The sequence below is a fragment of the Corapipo altera genome, unplaced genomic scaffold (genome assembly GCF_003945725.1).
Source record: "Corapipo altera isolate COAL_440 unplaced genomic scaffold, ASM394572v1 75, whole genome shotgun sequence".
In the NCBI taxonomy this organism is placed as follows: domain Eukaryota; kingdom Metazoa; phylum Chordata; class Aves; order Passeriformes; family Pipridae; genus Corapipo; species Corapipo altera.
Genome location: NW_020884887.1, coordinates 1,602,489 through 1,629,249, shown reverse-complemented (window position 1 = coordinate 1,629,249; position 26,761 = coordinate 1,602,489). Strand labels below are relative to the sequence as shown.

At 40.8% G+C, this 26,761-nt stretch overlaps 1 protein-coding gene across 2 annotated transcripts in view; it reads right to left on the bottom strand.

The window, feature by feature from the left end:
• Positions 1-26,761, bottom strand: part of SLIT3 (slit guidance ligand 3) — a 477,403-nt gene that overhangs the window by 112,754 nt on the left and 337,888 nt on the right. For both annotated transcript variants that reach the window (XM_027643335.1, XM_027643336.1), the window contains 3 exons: positions 16,506-16,649; positions 13,836-13,999; positions 450-600 (listed from right to left, as the gene is read on the bottom strand). In XM_027643335.1, the coding sequence (XP_027499136.1) occupies positions 450-600; positions 13,836-13,999; positions 16,506-16,649 (459 nt within the window). The remainder of the gene's footprint in view (positions 1-449; positions 601-13,835; positions 14,000-16,505; positions 16,650-26,761) is intronic.

The following is a 26,761-nucleotide window of genomic DNA, read 5'->3' as shown; positions in this document are numbered from 1 at the left end:
TCTGAAGAATCTCAAAAAGCAAATAAATTTCACAAAATTACTTGCAGCTTAAGAATAAATTAATTTCAGTGAGGGCCATTTCACCCAAGTAGCAGGCATTGCTGAGATGGAACAAGCTCCTGACCACAGGTTTACTTAAAAGGGTTAAACCATTTCTTAAATAGAAATGACCAGAGACAAAGGGAAAATAGAGAGAACTCTAAGGTAGAGTGGAAAGGAACCATGGCACTTCAGGAGGACACACAGAGGACTTGGCTGGTGCAGGGGGCCATGGCTCCCTCCTCATCCCCACTGCTGGCATGAACACTAAGGGAATGAGAGTTGTGCTTCCCCATTTTCATACAAGGATGATGCAGGAGGTGCCTTCAGTTGTTTAAGTCCCTTTCACAGCCTTTAGAAGTAGGAAAGCCAATAGAAAAGCCAAGCATCCCCTGGAGAGCCCCACTCACAGGTCAGTGGTGTACTCGGGGAGGTGGCTGGGCAGACGGGTGAGTTTCTGGTTGGAGCAGTCCACGATTGTCCCCTCGCAGCGACACTTCTCGGGACACACAAGGTCCATGAAGCACTTCCCAGTGAATTTACTTCTGTAATCCTCTGACCCTGCAATGAAAGGAAAACATATTCCAGCAAACTGTTGCTGATAACTGTGGCGATCAGAGGTTTTATGGAATCTGTCCTCAACACAGCCTCCTGTCAGCTCCCAGCTCCTGCACACAATTTTAACGCTTGCCAAGGAATTTTGCTCAGCAGTTTTTAAAATCTCAAGACTAGCCTCTGCTTTTTCATTCTTCCCCTGACAGATTAATTCCTTGTCTAACAAACCTACCTGTTAAGGTATTTTCCAGCAAAGACACTGTTTCCCATTTGAAGTTAGTCCAGCAACACGGAAAAGGCATCTCATGAAAGAATTCAAATGACAAAAGACTTTTAAAGATGTCATTAAAAAGCCCCAAATGTTCAGACCTCAGCTATCAGAGCTATTTTTGAGAGCAACCTTTTATTAGAGAACCTTGTCAGTTTTCCAACAATTAGATACCTTTATTAACTATGTTAAACAAACAGCGAAGGAAAGTAATAGGAGTTTAAATCATTTTCATTTTAATTAAGGAACGGGTAGACCATACTTAGTGAGAAGCACTCCCTGATGTACCATTACTCCATGATTGCCAGACCTCTTTGACTAGGTTTTTGACCCATTCTAATGAAATGCTTTTCCAATTACGCTCAGTGAACTAATCTGTCCTCTTCAGGTTTGGTATTTCTCATTTAGTAACAGCAGGTTGGAAACTCGATCTCAGTGCTTCAAGGAACCAGGAATATTAATAAATGTGTATGTAAGCAAAGTGTTGCCAAGCCCCTGCCATGCAATTCCTGCCCACTCACTTCGTATTTCATAATGGAAGCACCAGAATTGCCTCAGCAACCTCATGAAATAATCAGTGATTGTAACTACCAAGAAGCATTTCTTTTCCAAAGTTTAAACAGTCAACTGCAAGGTTTTCTCAGGGAGAGGCTGAGCAGATTATTTAAGAACCCAAAAACATCAATAAAACCTTAAACCTGAGCAGAAATTTGGTTTTAGAGATTTGATGACATTCATCACCTGCTTCCCCTTCCCAGACTGATAAATACTCCACTGCTCATTTTATGACCACCTACTATTTTCTGAAAGAAAAAAAGAAACTGCCTAAACCCACTATTATTTTAATTTATGTTGCACATTACCTCCACAGAGCAATGCAGCGAAAACAAGCAATTCTACAGGCAGTCTAACATTTTGATCCCACAGACACGCTTTCGTTTAGTTTTGTAATTCCAAACTGGATTGTGAGAAACTTGACATACAGCTCTGCACTTTACCACTTCAGTGGTGTTAAATACTTTGCTGGTTTTTGTGCTTATTGTAAATTATACATCTGAAGTGTGACTTCACTGACAGTACAGCACTTACAATAACAGGACCACTGGACATTTTAAAGCATCATAAAAATACAGTCTAAGCCTTTCCCCACAGCACCATCATTTAAACTCTTATCCTTTAAAAAAAAAACAACCCAACATCTGATTTTCAGTCCTAACAATTCCAAGCTTGGTAGTCAGTATGTCTGGTTGTTTATGATCCCTTGGAAATAATGCCAAAGATGAACAGCTATCAGGACCAGAGTTTATTAGAATTGCTACAATTACAATACACATTCAAAAACCCGCCAACATTTTTCAGTAATCAGAAAGTATCTTGGAAATCCCCAAATTAACCCTTGAAGAAGCACTTCTCATTTTCGTAGTAAAAGCTTTTGTTTAAAAAAATCACAAACAACATGAAGTTACTTAGGGTAAAAATTTATTAAGTGTAATTTTTAGTCCGCTGATGGATACAAGATTCATTTTCCTATAGGAAAAGAGGGTGGCAAAGTAACTGGAACGCTTTATGAAAAAGGAGTACATAACATTAAGAGGTTGAAAACCAGTTTTTGGTTTTCTCTAAAGCTTTCTGGCAAAGTAAATAAAGAATTTTACTACATTTTGACTTGGCTCCTGCTCTCCTGATGGCACAAACCCTTCCACACTGCATCAGCCACAAGAAGGTGATGCTGCCTGGGCATCAGTCCACAGCCACCACACTTACAACAGAGGAAAGGCCTCTCAGCTCAGCAGGAGAGGCAGGGAGCAAACATCACCTTCATACTTTTTCTTCTTTCTCTCTCTCTCTTTTTTCTCTCCTTTTTTTTTTCCCCCCTTTCCAAGTGAGTTTAAATAAGAGTTACCCAGGTAAGCTCTGAGTCAAAATTAACCAACAGCTCAGCAAGTACTCAGTCATCTGTTGGCCTGTGAGACAGCAGGAATCACCTGCCAAAGACTAGATAAAATTTACTGTTTGACCTGAGCCTTGAGATCACTTGGACAGGTGGCTGCTCTATTAAGATATTCCCATCTGGGATAGCAATGTGAAATTCAGCCATCTGCTTGCAGAACTGTTTAAGCACATATACCCATTTCTCCATGCAGGGCTTTATCAGGGCAGGACTGCAAGGCTCCAAGAGAGCACAGCAGGACTCAGGAAGCACAGTTAAACCATCACATGCATGTAGCATTTCCTGCACACCATAAGATCACCCCTGGAAAGGCAGGGAGAAGAGATGCAGGACAGAACATTACCTGGAAGTTTCTAGTCATTTCCAAAATTAGTAAGAATTAACTTTGCTGTAAAACAAGTAGCCAAGGCAACAGCAAGGCCTGTGCTTAACTGAGGGCAGCTGTGGTTATTTGAATTGCTAGTTACTGATAACATTTGCTTTTCACAACCAATGTGACACCACTATCAGGTACCAGGGCATCGCAATTTCTCAGTATCATAAAACAAACACATGTGCAGCACAGAGATAAAGAAACACCACATTTCCAAGTGCTCAAAAAGTTTAGGTGCCTTTCTGATAGACACATGGAGAAATTAAGCAACAGAAAGAAATACCTTTTCGTCCTATTCTTCTTTTTAAACATTGTTTAGTGAACTTGAATTCAGTTCTTAAAGTTTAGCTTTGCCCAGAGGACTTAAAAGGAGTGCTGGATGATCTGCTCTGCAAGACATCAGGCTGTCTCGACAGGGGTTTCAGAACTGACCTGATGCATTCGTTTTAGAAAATGATCCAGCTGCCTCAAATTTGGCACCAAAAACAGGACCACAGGGATGACTTGGTCTAAAACTCGGACAAAACCCCAGGGATCTCAATACTTACTTCTTCATGTAACCACAGGAAAAAAGGAGGTACATTGTCTGTGATGATTTCACATTGCTGGTATTAATTCTTATCAGTAATTACAGATAAAATCTAAGAATATCAGATGTCCTTCTCCTAATGGCTCCACAACAGATATGTGACAAATCTGCAAGACTGGACACTATTTCCATATGAGAAAACTTCTGTATGAGGCTCTCAAAGTTCTTTGTGAATAGGTGTCATTATCTCTATGTAGGGGAGAAGTAAGGCAGAAGTATTTAAAGATCTGTCAAAGCTAAAATGGCCCATTTGGGTCTGCTGACTCAGCTATGGAACTGTTGGATAACAGTATTATCATACAGACCATGTTACCCATGTCATTTCAAGAGATAAAAGACAATGCTTTGCAGACTCTTCTGAAGGTTTTTTTTGCATTATATTTCTTCACAGTGCATTAAGACTGCTCAGATCAGGTCCAAAATCATGTTAAGTTGCAGGCCTCTTGTTACAGAAATGGCATTCAAAGTACCTTAAGCAGAAGGACTGGACAGCTCGAACACACAGATGCAGCTTACATTATTTATAAGGCAAGAAGATTGATTTTTCACCTCTGCAGGTATGGCTGGAATCACCCTTCAATCATATTAACCACCAGAATGCCTAACTTCTCCATTGTAAGAGCAATTAAACAGATTAATTACTTAGAAATGGTTATTCTGCATGCAAGCCCTGTGGAAAGTCTGTCCAGAACGTCACTCAGGCTCCCCCCTCCGTGCCCAGGAGCCTGGTCAAGCAACACCTCACCTTTTTTATTTTTTTCCTGGGAGAAAAGGGGAAATCTCTCACCTTTTGATGCTTCTGAAACCAGCAGAAGTATCCGAGCATGCCATGCTGCAGGGAGTATGCAGCCTTCCATGGTGCTTGACAGAACCATGTTCCATTTGTATTGTTCTACCACATGGTTAGATCAAGCACAAAGGAAAACCCCATGGACAGCCAGAGTCAGAGTTAGGCAGCGCCAGAGAGAGAGGAGCGTTGAGAGGAAGCAGCATGGAGAAGCACAAGCTGAAGGTTCACGGGGAGCTGCTCTCCACTCCACCCATGCAAAAAGGTGCTGGATACAAGAGGTCATCCTTTAGGCTACAGCTGCAGGAACACCCTGGAGCACAATGGGGGTTAGTGTACACGAACAGAGCCCAGGAGAACTCAGACAGAACCGGTCCCACAGAAAACATACTGCCAAAGGACTGCCAACAGCTCCTTCCAGGAAGGATGTGCAACTTCCACCACACAGTCAATGCCCAATCTACGCTGCTTTTTATTACTTACTCTCTCCTGGTGTCTCCTTTCAGTACAAATGCCATTTTGGTTTGCTCCATTTATTTAAATGCAACCTTAGAAATACCTCAGCTCATATTAATAACAGCAGATTCTGAGCTGATGGCCAAGCTCTGGTATCAAATGCTCCCCGAGCGCCCTTTGAGCCTGATTTCAGCTCCCAGGAGCCTTTTATGCTGGGGCCATTTACACTGACATCTGTAATTACCACTGCTTTGCTTTTCTTTTTTTTTTTTAATTTATTTCAACTGCACTTTATAGGAAGGGAGTACACACCTGCTACTACAGAAATATATTTTGTTACTCTGTTTCTTGGCATATCTGTTGGGTTTGGTACATCATTTGCTGATGGAAGCCAAGCATTCTGTCTTTCCAGCATCCTGGATTATTTCAAACAGCTTTGCTTCTTGTAACTCACTGCTGCAACTTTGACACATAAAGCAGAGCATTCAGTTTTGGCTTGACAGCTCTCTCTGAAATAAAACTCTCACTGACTTCAGTGTCTGCCAGTGGACAGTGCTTTTGAAAGTCACATCTCAAATGTTCTTGCAGGATTCACAAATGAGAGAGGCAGTGTCTGTCCTCTGCAACTGCTCAGAACATTTTGCTGGACTTCAGTGAAGGTCAGTGCTTGTGCTTTTAAAAACATATCACTTTCCTTAGTAAGGGCTTTGCACTGCCCAAAGAACAAAGTCAGCATCCAGCAGATTATTCATTGCCTACATGAAGAACAATACAAGTACTTGAGCAGAGATGACAGATAATACAGAAGGGTCTTTGCTTCACCATTTTGCAACGACCCAACCTTATAATGCAGAAAAGTCAACACACAGTTACCTGGGAACTCCAGAAAATAAGTACAGTGTCAACTTAGTCACCCCCTTCTGTGGGTTTGGTACAGCAGCGAGACACACTTTGATTTACTGTCTATCTTTACAATATAGGAGAGAAACTAAACCAGCTTTTTAAGGGAATCTTAACACAATAAATCTTCAATCTCTACAAGCTGCCAAACCAGCCAGAGTCCAAACTGATACAAACATTAGCTTATAAATTTTCTTTTGTGACTCATACAATGTGGCACAAAAGGGCATTAATTTTCTCCCCTTATTAATTCAGAGTATGCATAAGCCTGGAATCCACACCTCATTTATTTAGAAATTATATCTATAACTACCGTTCCTGGCAATAATTTTGCATGGCTCCAGTGAAGAAGGATGCAGAGTTCTATATCCTTAGTCCTACACAGGCTTAATAAAGCAGCAGTTCTGGCCTGGGCTCTTCAAATAAATTCATCCACAGTACTCTATTAAGCAATGACAAGTAACAGTTCATATCTTCCAAAGACTTTTATATTATATACTGATTTACAGTATTAAGTGGAATATCTGTAATAAACCCAGTAATTTCAGTGTCAATGAACTCTTTCAGTCCTACTGGAAACAAATGCAGTCAGAGCTCTGCAAATGTCTCTTCCTGAGAAAACCCATGAGAATATTTTGAACAAGTCTCTGTTCCTTTGCTGCACTAATTAAACACCACTTACAATAACTGCCTAAGCTAATCATCAACTGCAATGAACAAGAGGTACCAGCACACAAAGAAAAGTCTGTCAAAACCCTAATTCATGTCCCTAGAACACAGGAGAGGCAAAGTACCAAGAAAACACAATATTTTGTAAATTCCATTAAAGAAAATAAATTTCATTAAAGAAAATAAATTCCATAAGCCTTTGGATGTACATAAGATCACCCTGCACAAATGTTTGCAGAAAATGAGGTTGATAAATGAATGATCTTATCTCCAGATATTTGCCAGCTTTCATGAAAACCCCTCCCTTTAGGTACCCTCTACATCCAAGCAGCACTGTATGGCTTGCTCTGGGTGTTACTTCACTTCTTGTAGTCCAAGTTCTGTTGATCAGTCACTGAATCTGCAGTTTGCTAAGAATTTGTATATAGGACCTTAATTTAAGTGCCCCATCAAGCTGTACCACCTCAGGAGGCTGCTGCAGTCTTAGAACAATCAGATGAAAAATTTATTGTCCAATTGCAGGCACTAACATCCTTGCACTGGTTTTAGCTGACTAGCTCTCTTCAAGTCAGCTCCTCTCCAATTATTTTCTTTATCCTATTCAAGTGACCACTATACACAAAAAAGTGCTACCTTGGCATCTCTGATAAGTTTTGCTCAGCTTAATCTCAACACATGGAATGGCAACGTGAGAGAAGAGAGCAAACTTTGTCCCACCTTAGTTTTTGAGGTTAGAGGAGTAATCAATCACTCAGCTTTCTGCCACAGCTAATGAAGACACCTCCAGAGGACAATTTGGATCTCAAGTGAGGAATCTGTACAGCTCTATACTCTGCCTGCATGGGGAATCCAGGACAGCTATGTTATTTGGATGCCTAAGTGATATGGATGCATCTGTAACTAAACATTCATCCTGCCTCTTTATTGTAATTGTAAATAAGGATGGTGGTGGGTAACAAAGCAGTTCAGATGTTTAGGGCTTTTTGAAGGCTACTTCAACTCAAAAATAAAATGAGGCACAGCCTAAAATAGTTTCTGACTGGAACACGCCACTTTACTTCCTTATTAAGAACCACACTCTCTGCCAAACCAGACCCACCTGTTTTATGTTAAGCTTATGCTCCCTGGAGTGAAATGATTTTCATTCTGCCCACCTTCCCCCCACTGCAGGAACCCTTCACCAGGAACCCTTCACCATCATGTTCAGCATGAGCTAGTGAAGGCTTTGAGTCACTGACACGAATTTTAAAATGGAGATCTGAGTTGCTATCAAAGATGTGCAGAAAAGGGAGGGCTATAATCAGTATCCAGTACAGCCAAATTACTGTAACAACAGGAACACTTCTACAGTACAAGGGAATTTAGTTCCATTACCATTAGTCATAGCAGTTGCATTGTGTTCCCTGATGACTTCAACTTCAGAAAGATTTCAAGCAAACCAAAGCTCAAATATACTCACTTTCAGTATGCAGTGAAAAAATTGTGTTCATAATAATGAGTTCAGTGCAGGATTTAATCTGCTGGTGATTTGATGCTGTTAAACAACCTCCCATTCAGACAGAATTACTCTTATGCACCACAAATGTAGCCTCAGTTTTGGTACATTCAGAGTTTCTGAAGGTACCTTTGCTGAGTCTTTTTGTCTTTCAGAGGAGGGAAAAAAAAGGAAAAACACACAGCACTTAACTGAACGAAAGCAAAGCACATACAAAAAAACCCCAAACAAAATAAAACAAAACAAAACAAACAAAACCAAAAAAAAACCCCAAACCAAAACACAGATGAAAATCTGAATGCAGTCAATTTTCCAGTTGTCCAAATCATAGGTAGTGTTTTGTATCCCTTTCCCTCAATCCATTCAAACAAAAGCCCCCCTGAGAAAAGTAATGGAGTTTGGCCTCTTGACCCTGTAGCACAAGGCAGACACAAGCAGGTGGATGTCAGTGCTTTCCACCAAGCAGAAAATGCTAAGGGCAGGAAGATGAATGCACGGTCTGTAAGTGACTATTTGCTTACTAGAAATGGGAGGAATTTGTAAAGTTGTCATCAGAGTGATTGGCAAATCACAGGAACAACTGGGGAGTGTCTCAATCAGATAGGTGGTGTAAGATCTGGATTAAATTCACCCACCTTTCATGACTTTTAAACACTGTTTGAGGAGTAACAACACACTGCAGCTTTCAGTTTGAGAGCTCAAAGAGCTTAAATAGTATTTACATATCACTAAGAGCAGAGAAGGGGATAACCCTGGGAGACCAAGGGACATGAAATGTATGAACTGCTGTAGGGACTGGACAAAACGTCCTGATGAGCAGCCTGTGCTCCCCTGACTCCATCCACTGCAGTTTTGTGCTTCTCAGGGTGCAACAATGCAGAGAAGAGAGAAGGAAATTTCAGGTGATTACAAACAACAGCAGCTCTGTTCCAAAGCAGACAGGTAACTCAAGGAAGGTGAGTAAGGATGAGGACAGAGACTGGAAAAGACGCACAGAGAATTAGGAGAAAAAAATGCAATTAGTAAGGAGAGGTTTTATCAAATGCCTTAAAAAATTAGGAGTGACCAAAAAGCAACATTACCATCTAATAATAGGGGATAACACGAGACAGATGACACTAGCCCTAAATTAGCAAGCTCTGGATCCATATGCACCACAGAGGCCGACTTTGCTTTGGGTTGGGTTAACCAACAGTAGTGTCCAAAAAAGGAGAGAACAGAGCTGGCAGACAGTTCATTGTCCTCCTTCTCTTCCCTGTGCTTTTGATTGTACATCACAATCTGGAACTGAAGTGACAATTAAAGTCACTTAGATACAACGTATGCCCCGATGCAGGAGGAGGCAGGAGGAGAGCTTTACTTCATAGTATTTCAAATAACAATCTTCTTTGTAAGAGTCTTATTTCTAAGAATTAGAAGATAAAAAGCTTTTGTGATGTGGTATTTGTAGATACACGTTGCTTTGATCATTATCAGAGAGAGTTTGTGTCAGTGCAGCAGGGGGAACTTTCATTGCTTTTGAAATACACAATACACTAAAAAAAATGCAAACATATCACAGGGAAAAATAGATATACAGATGAATACAAAGGCAATTCTTTCCAAAACCTCTTTCATACACAGTGTCACACAGCAATCAAGGATCCTGCCAACTCTTGAAGTGACAATAAGCTACCACAGAGACAACACAATCTGCTCATAGATTCATTTCCCTTCCTCCTAAAGCCCAGTGCTGCTTTAGAAAACAAAACTGCTGTGTAGTGAACTTAATCAAATGCTACTGGGCAGGATATTTGTGTTGATCTTTTTTCCTCTTCTCCCCACTAAGAATGGGAGCCTCCACTGACCTAATGCTGGAAAGCACCACTGGATCCATGGGTGGTCATAGTGGGCAGATGCAGAAAAAAAAGAAAATGATCATCAGAATTTCACTACTGCCACTGCAAATGACAGCATTTCCCTTTTCTAAACAGAAGAGAGAGAGAATTAGCCACAGCCTGGTCCTCCAATTTCTCTGTCAAGAGAAGGTCTCAGATTTTTTAGCCTCAGATTCTATAGCTGTGGGGAGACAGCTGAGCAACAGGGAGCTTTATTATTATTTTAGTGCATTGTATTAAATGCACTAAAATAGCAAGCAGAAAATCATGGGAAATAGTATCCATTGCAATCTGATGCTTAAACATATTTGATGGTATATTCAACAGCTTTGCCTGTCTAACAGCCCTGGGCAAAAACATGCCCCTCTCCCTGCTGTTCTTTCATTTCATGCTATAATGCTTCCAATTCTCCTTTTGAAAAGAATTGTGGACATTATCTACCTGTTGCACAGAAGCTCCTTCCTATGGCCACTCATAACCTTTGCAGATGCTGCTGCGCTGTTATCAGTAAAAGCTTGAGTCATTTGGTGCTGGGAGGAAATGGCATCTGGGGAAGGTGCCTCAATTGAAAAAAGGGATCAACTGAAAAAACAAAGCAAGTACTTCTTGCTAAATATTATCTTAAAGGATGGTGGGGAGCTGGAATGAAACCTGAAGGAAGCAGTGTGCAGAATGAAGTTTTCTAGATCTGATTTTTTTTTTATCCTCATGGGTTCATTTAATTATCAAATACAGTTCCATTTAGCCCATCTGCATCTCTGAGTGTATCCTCTTGACATGACTTTCTTGGTGCTCCTTGACCATTGCCCACTGACGAAATATCAAACATCTCAGCTTTTCAACCCTGTTCCTGTTAAGCACTCCTCTCTCCTACCCTTGTATAAAAAACACTTCCCTTTCTTCCCTTAATTTACTGAACAGTCACGTTTTTTTCTCATGCCAGGTCCTTTCTGACAGTCCCCTTTTTGATTATAGAATCATAGAACGGCTGAGGCTGAAAGGGATCTTAAAAAATTCCACCCTCCTGCCATGGGCAGGGACACCTTCCACTATACCAGGTTGCTCTGGGCAACCTGTGCCAGGGCCTCCCCACCCTCACAGGAAACAATTTCTTCCTAATACCTAATTTAAACTGACCATTTTACAGGTTAAACCCACTCCCCCTTGTCCTGTCACGACATGCCCTTGTAAAATGGAAGGTGGAAAACACATAAATTGCTTCAGGACGACCTCAGAATTTTCTGACTTCAAAACTGGTCCTTTCCCTGGTGTCAAAGTATCAAGCTCACCTAGAATTAACTGCTCACTGGTGTGATGCTGACCTTGGCTGAGTAACTCTGCTCCCACAGAGCTCACATTTCCTGTGCATCCTCATCTCTTCTCAAAGGTCAAAGACCAGATCAGGATAAAACCCTTCCCATTGCTTCCTTAACTAACCCCTCATATTTCCTGTGTTTCCCCCCACCTCCAAAACCAACTTTCTGACCACTGAAATGTACTAAATGTATTAAACAAACTACATGAAAATATCAGGATCCTGAAATAAGAATCCTTTGAGAAACAGATACATATTTACAAAAGGCTTTAAAACAAAAATTCTTTTCTCGTTCACCAAGCAAAAGATGTAAAACCTGGAGAGGGAGAATCCCACAGCCAGCAAGGACACTGACAATTTACTAAGCATTGCCATCCCAGTGGGACTGTGCAGGCTCATCCCTGGATAACACAAAGCACTGCTCAATACTCTGAGTGATGAAGATTCATACCTCATGGACATTTCTGCCCAGAGACTGCTGTGTTAAATCCCGGGATGAAACATATTCCTCAAAATGAAAACATGGAAAATTCCTGCTAAATGCCAAGCCTGAAGCAGCCATGATTCAAAGGGACAAGTTGAGCAGAACAGGTGCCAAGGATGTCTGTTCTCCGGATTGATTTACAAACTCAGATTTTCTAAACCATTAGACGTTCCCCTGTCTCATGTGAGCAGACAGCAAGTCGAGTTCAATGTATCTCATCACCATCTGGAAACTCTACAGGCAAAAATATCTTCTCTATTGAGCTTTTGAATAGCATTAGTTCTCATCCAGCTGAAATCTTTGTTCTGAAGCTGTGCAATCCCTGTTCTCCTCCTTCATAAGTCAGGTTTATGCCTTTTCCATGTGGTTTTGATATAGATGTAGAGCTGCAGACCAAGGGAAAAACAGCCCAATGCCTCAAGGAAAGGACCCCCAAGATAAGAACTCACACAAAATATTCTTCTCAGCATCACCAGGTACTGTGTTCTGCACTGTAGCTCTTCTTAGCTGTGACTTTTCCTAAGTGATATCAGATGGTGTTTGCCTTATCCAATCCCCTGTACCATTGTTCAAAGCATGCATGCACATACATAACATTAATTTCTCCAGCCTATTAATAAAAGCAGAAGAAAATAACAATGGCAAATTGGGTACAGGTTTATACAGATCTGTTTCTGCAGTCTACTTTCCTTTCTAAATTATATTTATGCATTTTCATTTCCAGTTTCTTTAAATATGAATATTACCGACTAATTATCTTGTTACTATGATGGACACAATCCAGAAACCTAGACAAAATATGTCATAATTTCAGGTCTGATAATAATTTTGTGGCTCGAGTCACAAGGGATTAAAGACCTTAACAAGCCTGCCCAAGAAAAGCTGGCTGCAAATGAAGTTATCTTTATTTTATTTTCCCCATAAAGGGAAGGTTTAGCTCGGCATATTGCTCTCAGAGATGCACAAAGCACAACAGCTTGTTTTGGGTTGCTGCCACTCAGCTTCATGCTGCATCCCCATCTAGAGTCATTAATCTTTTACCACCAGGAACACAATTAATCATGTTTCTTTTCAGAGGAAAAAGAGAAAAATCATAGTAATTTTCATAGAAAACACTGCAAGGTACTCCATCAATAACAGTCATTTTTCTTCTTGGTACACACTGATAGATTTGCTCACTGAAACCTGCTTGTCATTACAATATAAAAAAAAAGAGCAGTCATCTAAAATACATATAACCAATATAAGCAATAGGAAAAACACATGAAGAAGCTTAGTTGTGCTGTGCAAGGCAACAAATGTCCTTTTACTGACAGCTGAATCATAAAGAAGAGCTAGGGTTGAAAAAAGCTGTTTATATTACTTTGGAGGTTATTTTCAAGTGCGAACGTTTTTCCATTTAGCTCACAACACAAAACCTTTGCCTAAATTATGACGCAAATTTTGATTCAAAACTTGATGAAACCAAAAGTCTTACCAACAGTTTCGCTTGAATTAAGGCATGCTACTTGTGGATATAAAGACAATAAGTCTATGAAAGTTTGTGACTCGATGCCACCCCAGATCAGAAATGCCCACTGCCAGTTGTATAAAAATCTCACTCACGCTGTTTTCAGTCTTTAAGATCTGAGAACTTACTTGAGCTCAGCTCTCATTAGGTCACTAAGAGTTCTGGCTGAATACAAATGACAACCCAGCCACCTTCCACACCTTCAAAATATGACATTTGCCACATGGATTCACACACATCTTTGTTGTTTTCCTTAAATATTTCATAACTTAGTCATTCTTTACAATTACATATCACAAGCTTTTATCTTTTTCCTCTGTTTTTAAGAGACACACAGAAGACAGCTATAGACTGCCTTTTCTAATTTTTTTTAATATTTTATTTTATTTTAATCCATAAACTAATTGGCTTTCTGGACAACCTAACCGAATTTTCCAAATTTAATTTTACGAGATGCTCCATAATATCCATTACAGCAAACACTGTCCCGCAGATTGGATTAGCAGGCTCTCTGGACCTGCTTATTTCTGAATTGAAAGTGCAGCACAGGCTGGATAAACGAATTACCTGAGCAGCGGAACTTCTTGCTCTTGATCTGGCTGATGCGTTTGTTGGCAAGGCGACGGGGATTGCTGCACCGAGCGCCGCTCGTCTCGATCGGATTATCCTGCAGGTAATCAGCCAGCCACTTCAGATGGCAGTCGCACACAAATGGGTTCTGAGCTAAATGTCTGCGAGAAGGATGGCATGTTTAATCACAAGTGACCCGTGACACCGCGCTCCATCACCGCTTTTCACAGAACGCAAACCTGAGGAGTGGAGTCATTGAATAAGCTCCCCACCCCAAAAAAACCCCCAAAAACAAAACCAAAAAAACACCCACCAAACCCCAGGCCTGGCGGAAACCACACGGAGCTGCACTTGAATGGGAGAATTCTGTGAGCTACCACGTTTCACAGCTCGTTAAGCCTCCCGCAAGTGCTTTGAGGGAGGAAACAAAAACTGCTGTGGCAAAGCCCACTTTAAAGGACACAGACCTCCTGTCACCAAGTCCTGTGTTTTCTTCTGAAAGCTTGACATGCTGCCTTTTGAGAGAAACGTACCTTACCTGGACATCATTTTGTATCCTGGTTTAAAAGAAATTTTATCAGCAACTCAGTTTCTAAGGGATCAAATGTGAATTAGTAAAGTGCCTTGGACCTTTGGGCAAAGCCAGAAGAGATCCAGGACTCTCTTCACAAGACCGAAATTAATATTTTCATATACTCATCATGTGTAAAAGTATTCTCCTTATATGTATTCTTTCCTGGAGCAAAAAGTCTTATTTACAAGACTGAACTGTAGAACTTATCCTTCACCAAAATTTGCACAACCTGTTTCCTGTGCAACTGGAAATAGGTATTATAGCACTGATTTTAACTGGGTAGTTAAGACTTTGGTAACAGAAATCTACTGGAGCATCTTAGAGAGAAACAGCATTCCTCTGCTGCTGTTCTGGTTCATTCTGCTTGACAAAGCTGAGCACTATCAGGAGAGTCTGTCAGGTCTTTCCCAGAGCTGGGTTCTGATCTCAGTTAAGCTAACTTGCATCAGTTCCTCTGACCTCCAGGGGAGCAGGACACAGCTCTCCAATAACCGCAAAGACAGTTTAAGAAAAGACAGATGTTTCAATTTGGTTTGGACAGAGGTGTAAAGTTATAGCCTCTGTTACTGTTTTCCACCTGTAGAAACTTCCTTTCTGTTTGTAGTTATATTTATGGACTGTCATTTAACAGAATAAGTATAAAACACAACAGGGCAATGGCTGTGCAGGAGTGGGAAGGGAAGGCACACAGAGTAGAGAGGGTCTGAAGAAACTCAAGATGACTGCTGCAGTAGAGCCATTTGTGGAGTGAAAGGTCCAAAAAACAAACAAGCACAGAGAGATACGATATGGGTCTGGTTTTGTAGCTCCAGAATAAACACAGAAGAGGGCAATCACTTGGAGTATTAAAAACGGGAGCATGAATCAAAACATTTCATGAAGAAGTGTCTTGGTGTGAAGCTACAAGTCCATTCTAAGTAAGGGCCACCAGGAATGCCAACAATACCCTGGAAAACCAAGGGGAAATGTTTATACCTTAATGGTGTTGCCTGTTTAACTTGACAAACCTTGTATATTTCTGTGAATGGACCCTCTCTGTAGCCCCTGTTTACATCTGTGTACATATATAGAACTGGAGGGGATTATTCCAGTGGTTTGCACCAGGACATACTGGCCAGGTATCTCTTGGAAAACTCAGGTTGTGCCTGAGGAGGTGGCAGAAACACTGGTGCTAGAAATCATCCCTATGAGTTCATTTGAGTATGAATTAAAACATTTACAAAACTATTTCAGCCAATGCATTTCCAGTATTAAAGTATATTTGTGCATTTGTATACAAAAATTTCCAGTACTGTAGTATGTGTGTGCATATACATATATAATGTGCCTGTGTATTCCAGTATGTGTATATATACGTACCCATACATATTTTAATACTGGAATATCAGGCTGCCAACTCCAGCTCTGAAGGAGTACTATTTACCTTATTATCTTACAACTCACAGCTTTAGGATGAGACCTTCTTCTCCAAAACATTGAGTCATTCCTGTACTTTTGCTTCTGATTCCTATTCTAATGCCTCCAAATGCAAAGACTGTCAAAAATGTTCAGTGGATTTTCTAAATGGATCAAATAATACAACATATCATTCCTCTGAAGTGAAATATTAGCTGAAATATACCATCTGTGTCATGCCCAGGTCCTACACCTTCCAACTATATACATATATATATAAACACACACAAGCACAGGCATCATTTCCACAGTCAATGAGCAGGACTCAGACCCAGAAAGGAGAGGTTCCAACTCATTAGCTCATTAAAACTTTTAGGTAACGATTCTAATAGAATCTGCTATTAATGTGTTTTACAAGTCAAATGCACATATTATCTTCCCAAAAAGCAGTACAAGCTTAGCACACTTATGACATTTATGTCACTGTGGGCAGGCTGTGTCGAGAGCTGGCCTTGCTATCTATCAATTGCTGAACTGATGCAATACTCCTGCTTCTTGCTCCTTTTCTTTCTGTGAGAAAAGGAGGGGCTGCTCCACTCATGTCTCTTCCAAATTGTCTTAATGTCAGCTGCAAAGACAGGCAACATCTCTGGTGGGAAAAGAGAGAGCTGTCATTTGTGATCTGCCTGCATACTCACAGAGTCTGGATCGATCGCAGAGGTGCAAAGAGCCCCTTGCTGATGGTCTGCAGTTTGTTGTCATAAAGAGATAGCAGTTTGAGATTATGCAGACCTTGGAACGTGTTCACCCTCAGGCAGTTGATCTTATTGGCATTGAGAAGCCTGAAAACAGAGAAAAGGTTTAGAATTCTGTTCATCTTGTAGTAATCAAATAAAGATAGACCGGACTTTGGGGTTAAGTATAAAAAATTATTAATCAGGTCAACAAAGCCAACCCACATGTAAAGGGCTTCATTCGCCTCCTACATTTAAAATGTGAGAAAACAGTCAACATGAGTACTCTCATAGCTGGGGAATATACAGTAACAGTGTGTACATACATCATACATGTATATATATATGACAGTGCTAGCCATTTTAAAATACACAAAAATTGGGTATGCCCAGCCCCCTCCCAATTTGCTCAAAATTCTACACAAATATTTAAGGAAGCCTTCAGCTTAATATACATAGAAACAGCAAATACTTCTCACCTTGCTATTTCATGCACCCACCCACTCATTTACAATGAGAAGAACCCTTTTTTTTTTTCCCCCCGAGTTTTCTCTACCAGCAGTTGTCCTAAGTCTAACTGAAATTCTGGGAGTTTGAAATCTCTTGATAAGCAGTGTAGGGTTAATTTGATCATGGAAGGAAAAAAAAAAAAAAGTGCTTCTGCTCAGAGACAAGAAGAGAAGTGTAAGGTCTGGACTAAAACTTACTGAAAGGCACACTCACTTCCCACCTCAGGACAGATCAGCAGGGGATCAGGCTGCCCAGAGGAGCTGTGCAGCCTCTAGTGCTGGAGGTTTTCAAGATCATACTGAATAAAGCCATGAGCAACCTGATAAGGTGGGTCTCCAGACTAATTGTCTAGTGATCACTTGGAAGACCTTCTAAACTCTACTGTCCTACAATTCCATGAACCTGCTCCATTCCAGTCACACCATATCCCTTGTGCAGTTGTGAAAAAAGCAGCAGAAAGGCAATTGAAATTATTTTTTAAAAAATATGTTTTGTACAGCTACACCAGTCAGTTCAACCAGAAAATCTTGGACAATACTTGTGCAAGTTTTCTTAGATCACCCAAGTGGAGTTCTGTCCTGCATAACAAGTATATACAAACCCAACAACAAGCTGGATCTCCTGCTGAGACAATCAAACACAAGAACACTTAAATTGTCACCATCATCTGCATAGGTGGTATCTTACACTCAGAAGGAAAAGAGGCAGGAAATTACCTATTCTTCTTACAAAAGCCAAAATCCATATCTTTTGACTACTCTCAGCCTGAGGAAAAATGGTAAATTGCAAACAATGTATGTTGTTAATTAAGTTCTCTTGGGTAGAAAATTCTTCCCTTGTCAATGAGTTCGAGGGGCTGCATCATTGTGGCTCTCTACAAGGCACCACAGTAATGTGAAATCAGAAGATGGATATGGTTATAGGAAAAAAGGAAAATATATCCTCTATTCCTCAGCAAACAAACGCAGCATCTTAAATACACCACTAACAGCATGGGGAGCTCCCCTTCTCGACACACTGCACATACACCAGCAGAGACAACGGGGCAGCTTCCCAGGGAGGAAATGTGTGCTTGGCAGCTGCACATGATGGTTTTCTTTTGCTCCAAAAAGTAATTCTGAAGGTGCTTCCTCTGCCTTTGCATTCCTGAAACCTTTTGAACATGGTACACTCATTACAGTTCTCTGCTCCTGCTGTTGTTTTGGCAGAGCCTCATCACTGCAGCCAGTGGCTCCAGCAATTGTGATGGAGGGAGATGGAGGCATACTTGAGCAGTATGGAGAACTCCAGGAGAACAGGAATGCTCTGGAATGAGAGGGCTTCGGAGGAGAATTCACCTTTCCAGCCTACTGAAAAGTCAGTATAAATTCACCTCAATTCTCTCCTCTACATGTTGTGGAAAATGAAGTTTGACATTATTTAAGGCAAAACCCCATAGAAGGCAATGATGGATAAATGAGGTTACGTTTTTGCATGAACTAATAGCTAAAACAATTTTATGAAATCATAAGCAGCACCAGTATGACCCCTCTGGAATCTGAATTTCCATGACACCTAATCCACACTCCCATTGGCTCCACCAAAAGTAACAGGGTAATTTTCATATTAGGCTACAGGAAACACAGCAAAGAGCAATGTCATCCCTTCCTGCTTGCTTCTTGTAGCCATTCATGTGTCCAAGCCAAAGCAATTTTCATCCTCTCTTGGTTCTCCCATATTATGCATTTCTCTTTCCATCTTGTACAGTACCTTATCCATTAAGAACAGCTTAGCAAGGTATGAGAAGGCAGAACCAGCTACTGAGTTTTGAACAACACCCCCAGACATGCTCTTGGGATTACAAATCCTTTGATTTCTACCCCCTGTCCCTGTGCACTGGTATCTAAAATACACAGGAAAAAACCTGAAAGCAAGTGTGTACTTCAATTTACTTTACTAGATGCTAATTGTTTTCTACTGTTACAGGGATAGTCTATGTTGCAAGCAGTACTTGCAACAAGGCATGAAGCAAAAATGAAAACAATCTCAGAAATAAGAGAGTTTACAACAGAACTAAAGTTGTATTTCTAAACGTGGATAACCAGGATGTCTTTTTGTGCTGCTTAAGAAGTGGAGACACAGCAGAGCTGTGCTGGGCAGATGCTGTTCACTCCTGTGCTAAGACTGGCCTTGAAGTCTAACCATCCCACTGAATAAATCCTCCCAAGCAAAGCTGACCTGGAACTGCAATGAATACACTGGATTCAGATTCATTCTCTCATTAGTTTCAACAAAACATGAATAAACCCAGTGCTGGAAAATGGAATTCACAATGTGACGAGTTTTCCTGGCATGAATTTTCAGTGACTGGGTTCATGGGGATAAAATCTGTGACATTTCCTTAAGAGCCAAATACCAAAAATGAGAGCAACTGATCCTCTGTAAAGCCACAAATACAGAGGTTCACACTCTCCTTTAAGCATCAGAGGAATTTGGAACAGGAAAATGCTTGGGCAGACAGTTCAGAGGTGGGAATTAAGGTCCTACAGAGCTTTTCTGAGGTGACAACACCTCTTCTGTGTATCACCCATGCAACATGTGTAGTCCCTAATCTAACCTAAAGCACAAAACTGTGAGAAAGCAGAATAAATCATCCCTAAAATTTTTCTCCTCCTACTTAACTGTGAGTTAGATGATGACTTTTGGCCAGAAGCATTAAGGTTCATTTTCCTTTAAAACCCCTCAGTTGTTTTAAAGTATCTCCTCTGTGGATATTCCCCTCGATAAATTCCAGTTCTTTGCTTAATCCTTCTTCACTAACCCAGCCCCCCTAATGGCATCTAATTATTAATTAGGTATACAAGGCTGGCCTCACATGGAGCTAAAAGTGGCTATAAGAGGCTTTTTTTAAACTAACACAAAGGCAGATGAGAAAAACATATTCCAGGAAGCAGAAACACTGAACCAGTCTGTAAAACATACTAAGGGTTCCTTTTATTGGACTTACACCAAGAGAAAGCACAGCACTAAAAGCTGAGTCTTACTTTAGCAGGAATTACATGGTATTTATTTTGCACCAATTCATGGTGAAAGTAAATTCCACTCATTTTCCCATTTTGTTATCAGCTTGATTGGATGAGAGTTACACACGGCCTCCAGATGTGGGGCGGCATTCAAAGGGAGGTTAAAAATTCAAGCAGAAATAAAACCGCCTGCTGCCCAGAGGGATGATGGATTATTAACCCAAGTCTCCATTTTCATCCCTCTGGATATGTTAAAAACATGAAGTAACCTCTCTCAAGCCTTGGACCACCACAGAATACAGGAGGATGGTTAAAGACCTTGTGGTTTACATGCCATTGAGAGCAGTGAGCTGAGCAGAGCACTATTACAATTCCATGAACCCATTTCCTGAAAAAGTGGATTTGTCCACACACACTGAAATAATAACGTGTTTCAGCTAAGCCCTTGAAATGGATGTGCACTGAATTGGCTCTGTAATTGTATCAGCTGCTCATAAGCACCATCTGCATAATTAAGATGGTCCCGTAATTGAATTATATGCCCAAGCACAGTTTCAAGTGATTAACATTTAAATAACATTCTGAACTCCAAACCCAAAATGATTGAAAAAATTGGGTTTTAAGAGCAAATGGGAATGTTTATATGGCTTTTACCCCTAGGAATGTTTGCATTTTTATCTCAGTGAAGTCAAGTAATCAAACTATCAGCAAATAACCACACAACTTGGAGAATCAAACAGCAGCTGAGCAACTTTGCACAGGCTGGGGACTGCAGGCTGGTCTCTGGTGCTAGGGGATGGACCAGGAACCACCCAGGGTACATTAGTGAGCCAAAAACAAAATGCCAGGGAGAAAAGCTTCACAGAGGCACCAAAAAAACTTCTCCTCCTCTTTTACTAGCTTTGTGTTTTGACAGCAGCGACAACATGATGAGAATGAAAATGTTTGGCATCCTGTGAACTGGCTGGCACATCCCACATGCCAGACTCCACTGGGGAAAATGAGAACTCACCAGAAAAAGGCAGATATAAAAGGCAGAGGAGGCTTGTTTGGAAGAGGAGAACTGGGTAACAGTTTTGCATGGGTAAGAGTAGAATACAAATTGAACAGACGTGACCTTTATAGAAAATCAATAGCCAAAAGTTTCACCTACATTCAAAGGCACTATAGGGCAGCAAGGAAAGAACTCTCAGCAGGAACTTTTCCTTAGGATATACAACACATGGCACAGGAAGTCAAAAAACAAATTAGCATGTATTTTTCAGCATTTTCTCCTGACATTTATAGGGAACCAAGTGTCATCTTTGATTTAACACGACTTATCACGGGAGAGCAGCTCAAGTGTCAATATGGCAACATCTAGTCAAGTACTTGGTCAGCCCAGCAGTCAAGGACAAGCAACATCTAATGACAGAAATGTGTGTGCCCCTGCTTACTTATTGGCAAAATAATTATATTAGGTTTCAGGAATGTTTTAAACTGGCCTGGACTGTCAGGGAACATTCTGATTGCCTCTCACTGTGTCAAGATACTTAGACATCTACTAAAATTTACATTTTCTAATGTGATGACTGACCACTGAAGAGTCTGTCAGTGCTTCAATTGATAATAACCAGTGTGAAATCATCATCATGCTTGCTTGAAACAGCTTCAAGTGTTTCTCCATGTTCAGGAAGCTGGATGATGGTGATGACAAATTTATTCAAAGTAAATTAAAAACGAAAAGTCACAAGCTGATAATGAGTCGAGAAGGAAGTACGGAGTCTGACAGTCTGACAGTCCTGTTCTGGAGAGATTTTAAAGAAAGATTTCAATTCTGATCCAAAAAACTGCAACTCCAGCTAAACACCATCCATAAAACAACCCTGTGGTAACTCATGTTACTACCTGGAGAATTATAAGCACGTGTTGTCACAGCACCCAGACTTCTGTTATTTAAAATTCAGTATTGTCTAACTTGTGCCTGCTGATAAGGTCACAGCTGATTCCAGATAACCACATGATAATTCAGATGCACCACAGAATGAACACATTTTATCAACTTTCTACACTATCAGGAAGTTAGTTCCTCATGTTCTGATAAGCAGGAGAGTTTCTGTCAGGTGGGTCCAGCTCGGAGCACTGGCGTCAGAGGAACTAATGAATTCCACACTGACGTAGGAACGAGTGGTTGTTTTGGGAACCTGCATCAGCCAGGCTGCACAAGTGGCACAGAAAAGGCAGATGCTGTTGCAGTCTTTCATTAGTGCTTGACTGTAATTGTATTTCTGAGTCTGGCAGATGCTGCTCCCTCACTTTAACAGCAGTTATTGAGTTTAGTAACATTATCACAATAGCAGCCTAAATGCAGAAATCTGAAGGAAAAAACCTTGAGGCAAATGGCTGGAAAACAATTCTAAAGCTACTAAACAGGTCTGTGCAGAGAGCATTCTGTCCTGGACTAAAAGGATGAGTGTAGCCAGAAATATTCAGAGTCATCAAGAGAAAAGCTCATATGTCATTTTACTAAGAATTTGGATTCACAGAACCCAGAAATGACACAGGTTGCAAAGGACCTTCAGGTCACCTGGTCTGAACCTCACTCAAAGGTGATTTATACACAGTTAATCCAGACATGTGCTTTATCTGAGAAATAATTATTTCACCAGATCACAGGATAATTCAGAATTGCAGGAAGCTTGAATGGTTTCTTGTCTTGTTAGACTGCCAAAACAGGATGAGCTCCAAGGTCACACCAGGATGCTTAGAGCTCTATTCAGCTTGGTCTTTAAAGTCTTCAAGGACAGAGAATGCACAAGTTTCTGGGCAGCCTACTCCAACTACTTGACATTGCTGTGAAAACATTGTCTCCTTACATCTGGTCAGAAGGTCTCTTTTTTAACTGCCTGTTGTCTTTCTTCATGCAAAAATTGAAGAACTCCACAGAGCACAAAGATTTTAAACATCACTTAAAGCCCAGAGTGATAATTTTTCGCCACTTTTGAAGTTATTTTATCTGTCAATATGTTAAACTCCATCCACCAATATTACTGGTCTTTTACAACTACTGTGTTGAGTTCTCCCTTAATGATCAGAATATTAGGTGAAAGAGGAGAAGGCTGTAAGATTTCGGCTTTCGGCTTTGTTTTCTGAGAGAGGAATACAACAAACCTCTGATTTCAATGTATCTGTACCCCAGGAGTAGATCCACGTTTAGCAACATCAAAAGAGAGCCCACTGGGGGGATTCTTCCTTGCTCACTAAGCCATGGGGATCACAACTGTAAGATTTAGGATCAACACGCCCGAGCACTTTATGATTGGTAACTATGCAAAGTAAATTTCCTCAAGGAGAAGGATTTATTGAAAACTGATACTTGCCAGACATTTGAAAAATGAGACCTCGCCCCCCATATTATTCTGCTACACAGTCTCTTTAAGCAGCAGAGATTTTATGATACCTCCTCGTTCCAGGAAACGGAGCCCTGCGAAGCACACAGCACAGGGCTGCAATAAAAAGGCTCCCAGAATGTTTGTTTTAATCTGGTTGCAGAGGGTGTATGGCTTAGCTGTGACAAATGCTGGCTCACAAAGGCAGTGCCCGTCACCCCCAGCTCACCGCGGTGACTGTGCAGGAGCCGTCAGCGTTCCCTGTCACAGCGCTGGCTGAGAGAGAGGGAGCTGCTCTGCTGTGCTCTGCCCCCTGTGCAGTGACTGGCAGGCACGTTGGCAAACTCAAGGGCTCCTGAAAGAGCTGGTCCACATTCCAGGGAAGTTGAAAGACAGGTGAGCAGGACGTTTAAATATGTTCCAGTTTCCAGACAGACCAAGGTCAGGCTGAAGGGCTCCTGGACAGGAGTTCAAACTGTCTGCAGCAAATGGTTACCTGAAAACTTCCACCTTAAACTGGAGCCCTCGCCATTCTTTTGATATTCAAATGCAAGATACACAAACAATGTTAATTAATCAAACATTGTTTCACGGCTTGGAAGGATTGCTCCCCCAGTGAAAGTTTCAGTTCACTGTATATGAAAAAAAAAAAACAACTAAAAAATCAGACTGCAGTTACCCTTTTCTGGAAAAAAGTACAGCTCTCTCAAATACAAAATGACCTAAAATTCTCAGAAGACACTTGATCCAACCTGCTGAAAAGAATGTATGAGGACAGGGTACAGCAGCTACAACAGCTTTCTAGTATCCTCTCCCTGGGCAACTTCAAACAGGATATGGAAAACTACATGTTCCAAGAAAGGCTCCTGCTCCACAGAAAAGATGTGCAGTCAGACTGTAGAATGATGTTTGCTGCTGTGTTAGGTACAACTCCATATTTGGAAGACCTATATTTGTGAAATCAGCAATTTAACAAAAATTCAATTGCAATTATTTCTGTGGGGAACGTCAACTACTTAAGACAGCTAATTATAATGAAAACTTCATAAGCAACATTTTGTATTAATCCCATAGGGTTTAAGAAAAAAAACAACAAAACAAGAAAAACAACAAGGAAACCACAGCCCCTTATTATCTAACCATGCCTAGTTATTTTCCTGCCAAATACAATATCACACTGGATTACCCACCTCAGTCTTCTATGACAGAAACACAGAATGGTAAGACCAACCAGGTGGTCTAAAACTTTTTCCAAAACACCCAAGTCAGACAGGGCAGTTTAAGGTGCCACCAGGCCTGAGTTGAGTGTCACTTTACCCAGCTATGGGTCTCCTGACATCAGCAGCACAGTCTGCAGATGTAAGGCACTTACACAGGACAATTTGACTAAAATACAAGCGGAATAATTTAGGCCTATATTGTGACAGTATTTTTAAACACAAGGATAATGACATTTCTGAGAAATTCCGATGAGTCTTATCCAAAATAATTAATAAGACTATTCTCCGTTCTGCAATTTCACAGTGATTTTTTTTTTCCTTCTATATAACACAGGGTCCACAAGGACTCCCTTTTTCTCATTGTGTTCTGCTTCACCATAACACTTTCAAGAATCCTTCTGCTCCAGCTCAGGAAATCAGACAGGCTAGCAGGATACCCTAATCAGAGCGTTCTTATCAGTGTGTCTCCAGACTAATAAGAAGAAATCCAATCTAGTGCCCACTGAACACTAAATTAGATCTAATCACAGGGCACTCTTCCAATTGTTCAACAGCAGGTCTAGGACCAACGAATGCCATTTATTTTTTTAGTACCCATTAAAATACTACAAGCAATCTCATAACAGCTGTTTCAAAGCCTCAATCAGAAAAGTGTGCAAACATCTGTTTGCATTTAAAGGATGATCATTCAGTGCTCTCCTTGCCAAAAGATACTTTACATTCAAACACTTTCAAAGACCCTGAAAGGCTGCAGCATCAATGCTCTGGAAATCCCATAATGGGGCAACCTACTCAGATCTTCTCAGCTTGAGAATGTTTAAATGGTTGAAGCACAACCCCTTCCAATGGTTCTGGTTCTCTGGCATGTAGGTTTTACCTCCTTTACAATAAGGTATCACTTGCACTGAAATTCTGACTGGAAAATTACTTCATCTTGGCTGAAATATATGCAGGACTATAGTATAAAGGTCTTGAAAATTGTTTAATGCCTTGTGCACAAGTTCTAGACCCTTATTTTTGTAGGACACTGTGATCCATGTGGTGAGTTGGGGTTTTTTTCTATTATTTTTTTTCCTACTGGGAAAGATCCTATCTGTAAAGTGTCCTGGGTTGGACAGAGCAACTGTATCACTTCAAACTTGTAACCATGAAACATTTAGGGTGAAGGACTATCATAAGGCTCAGACAAGGACTAACCTGCCTGTTACCTCTGCTCATACCCAGTCCCAGCTCCTCAGCCCTCTCAGTTATCGCCCTCCCACATGGCAAACCATCTCCCCCTAAAATACACAGCCTCTTGCTGCCCATGGAGACACTGAATTACAACAAACTTGTGAAGTGTGGGCCAGGAGAGAGGAAAGGAGCTGCCAGAACATGTGTGTGCCAAAGGTGAAGATAAAATGGTTGGCAGTGTGAGTGGGAGATGAACAGCTCCCAGTGCTGCAGCTCAGGGGCTGTCACAGCCAAACCACAGCTGCTCTCACTTGTCCTTGTCTAGAACAGGGTGGTCCATGTTTGCAATTAAGATCTTATGGATAAATTACATGTCTGAGTAGTCCCTCCCTTATTTCATTTGACTATTTTGGCTTTGCTCATGAATTTCCAATCTAAGCCTATGCTTACTTTTATACAGAACTATAAGGATGGCAAAGACTGCAATCACAGAGTGACAGACCCAATGACAATCATGAACTTCTGGATATTCATTGCTGGCTATGTCAAGATCATCACAGAGGCTTAAAATAACGTGTCCAGAAGGTACATTATATTCTATATTTTATATAATTTATTGTTTGGGAGTGGAGTGCTGTGTGTGATATAAACCAGAATCCATTAATTTATGACATATCACCTTTATTTTCTGACTGCATCATCCATGATGGTAATCAGAACATTAGGAATACATATTAAACTCATTTCACTTCTGCTCCCTCTACTGACTGGTTGATGATTCCCTTCTCTTTAAGGAGCTACTGGTTCCCAATGTGGTTATGGAGACAGGAGTGAAATTTGCAATTTCACATTTGGCTTAGGAAATTTTTTTTGCTACATTAATATGCACTGAACATATATAACTTCCCCTGATCATGTTAAATCACACATGGCACAAAACCCTCAAA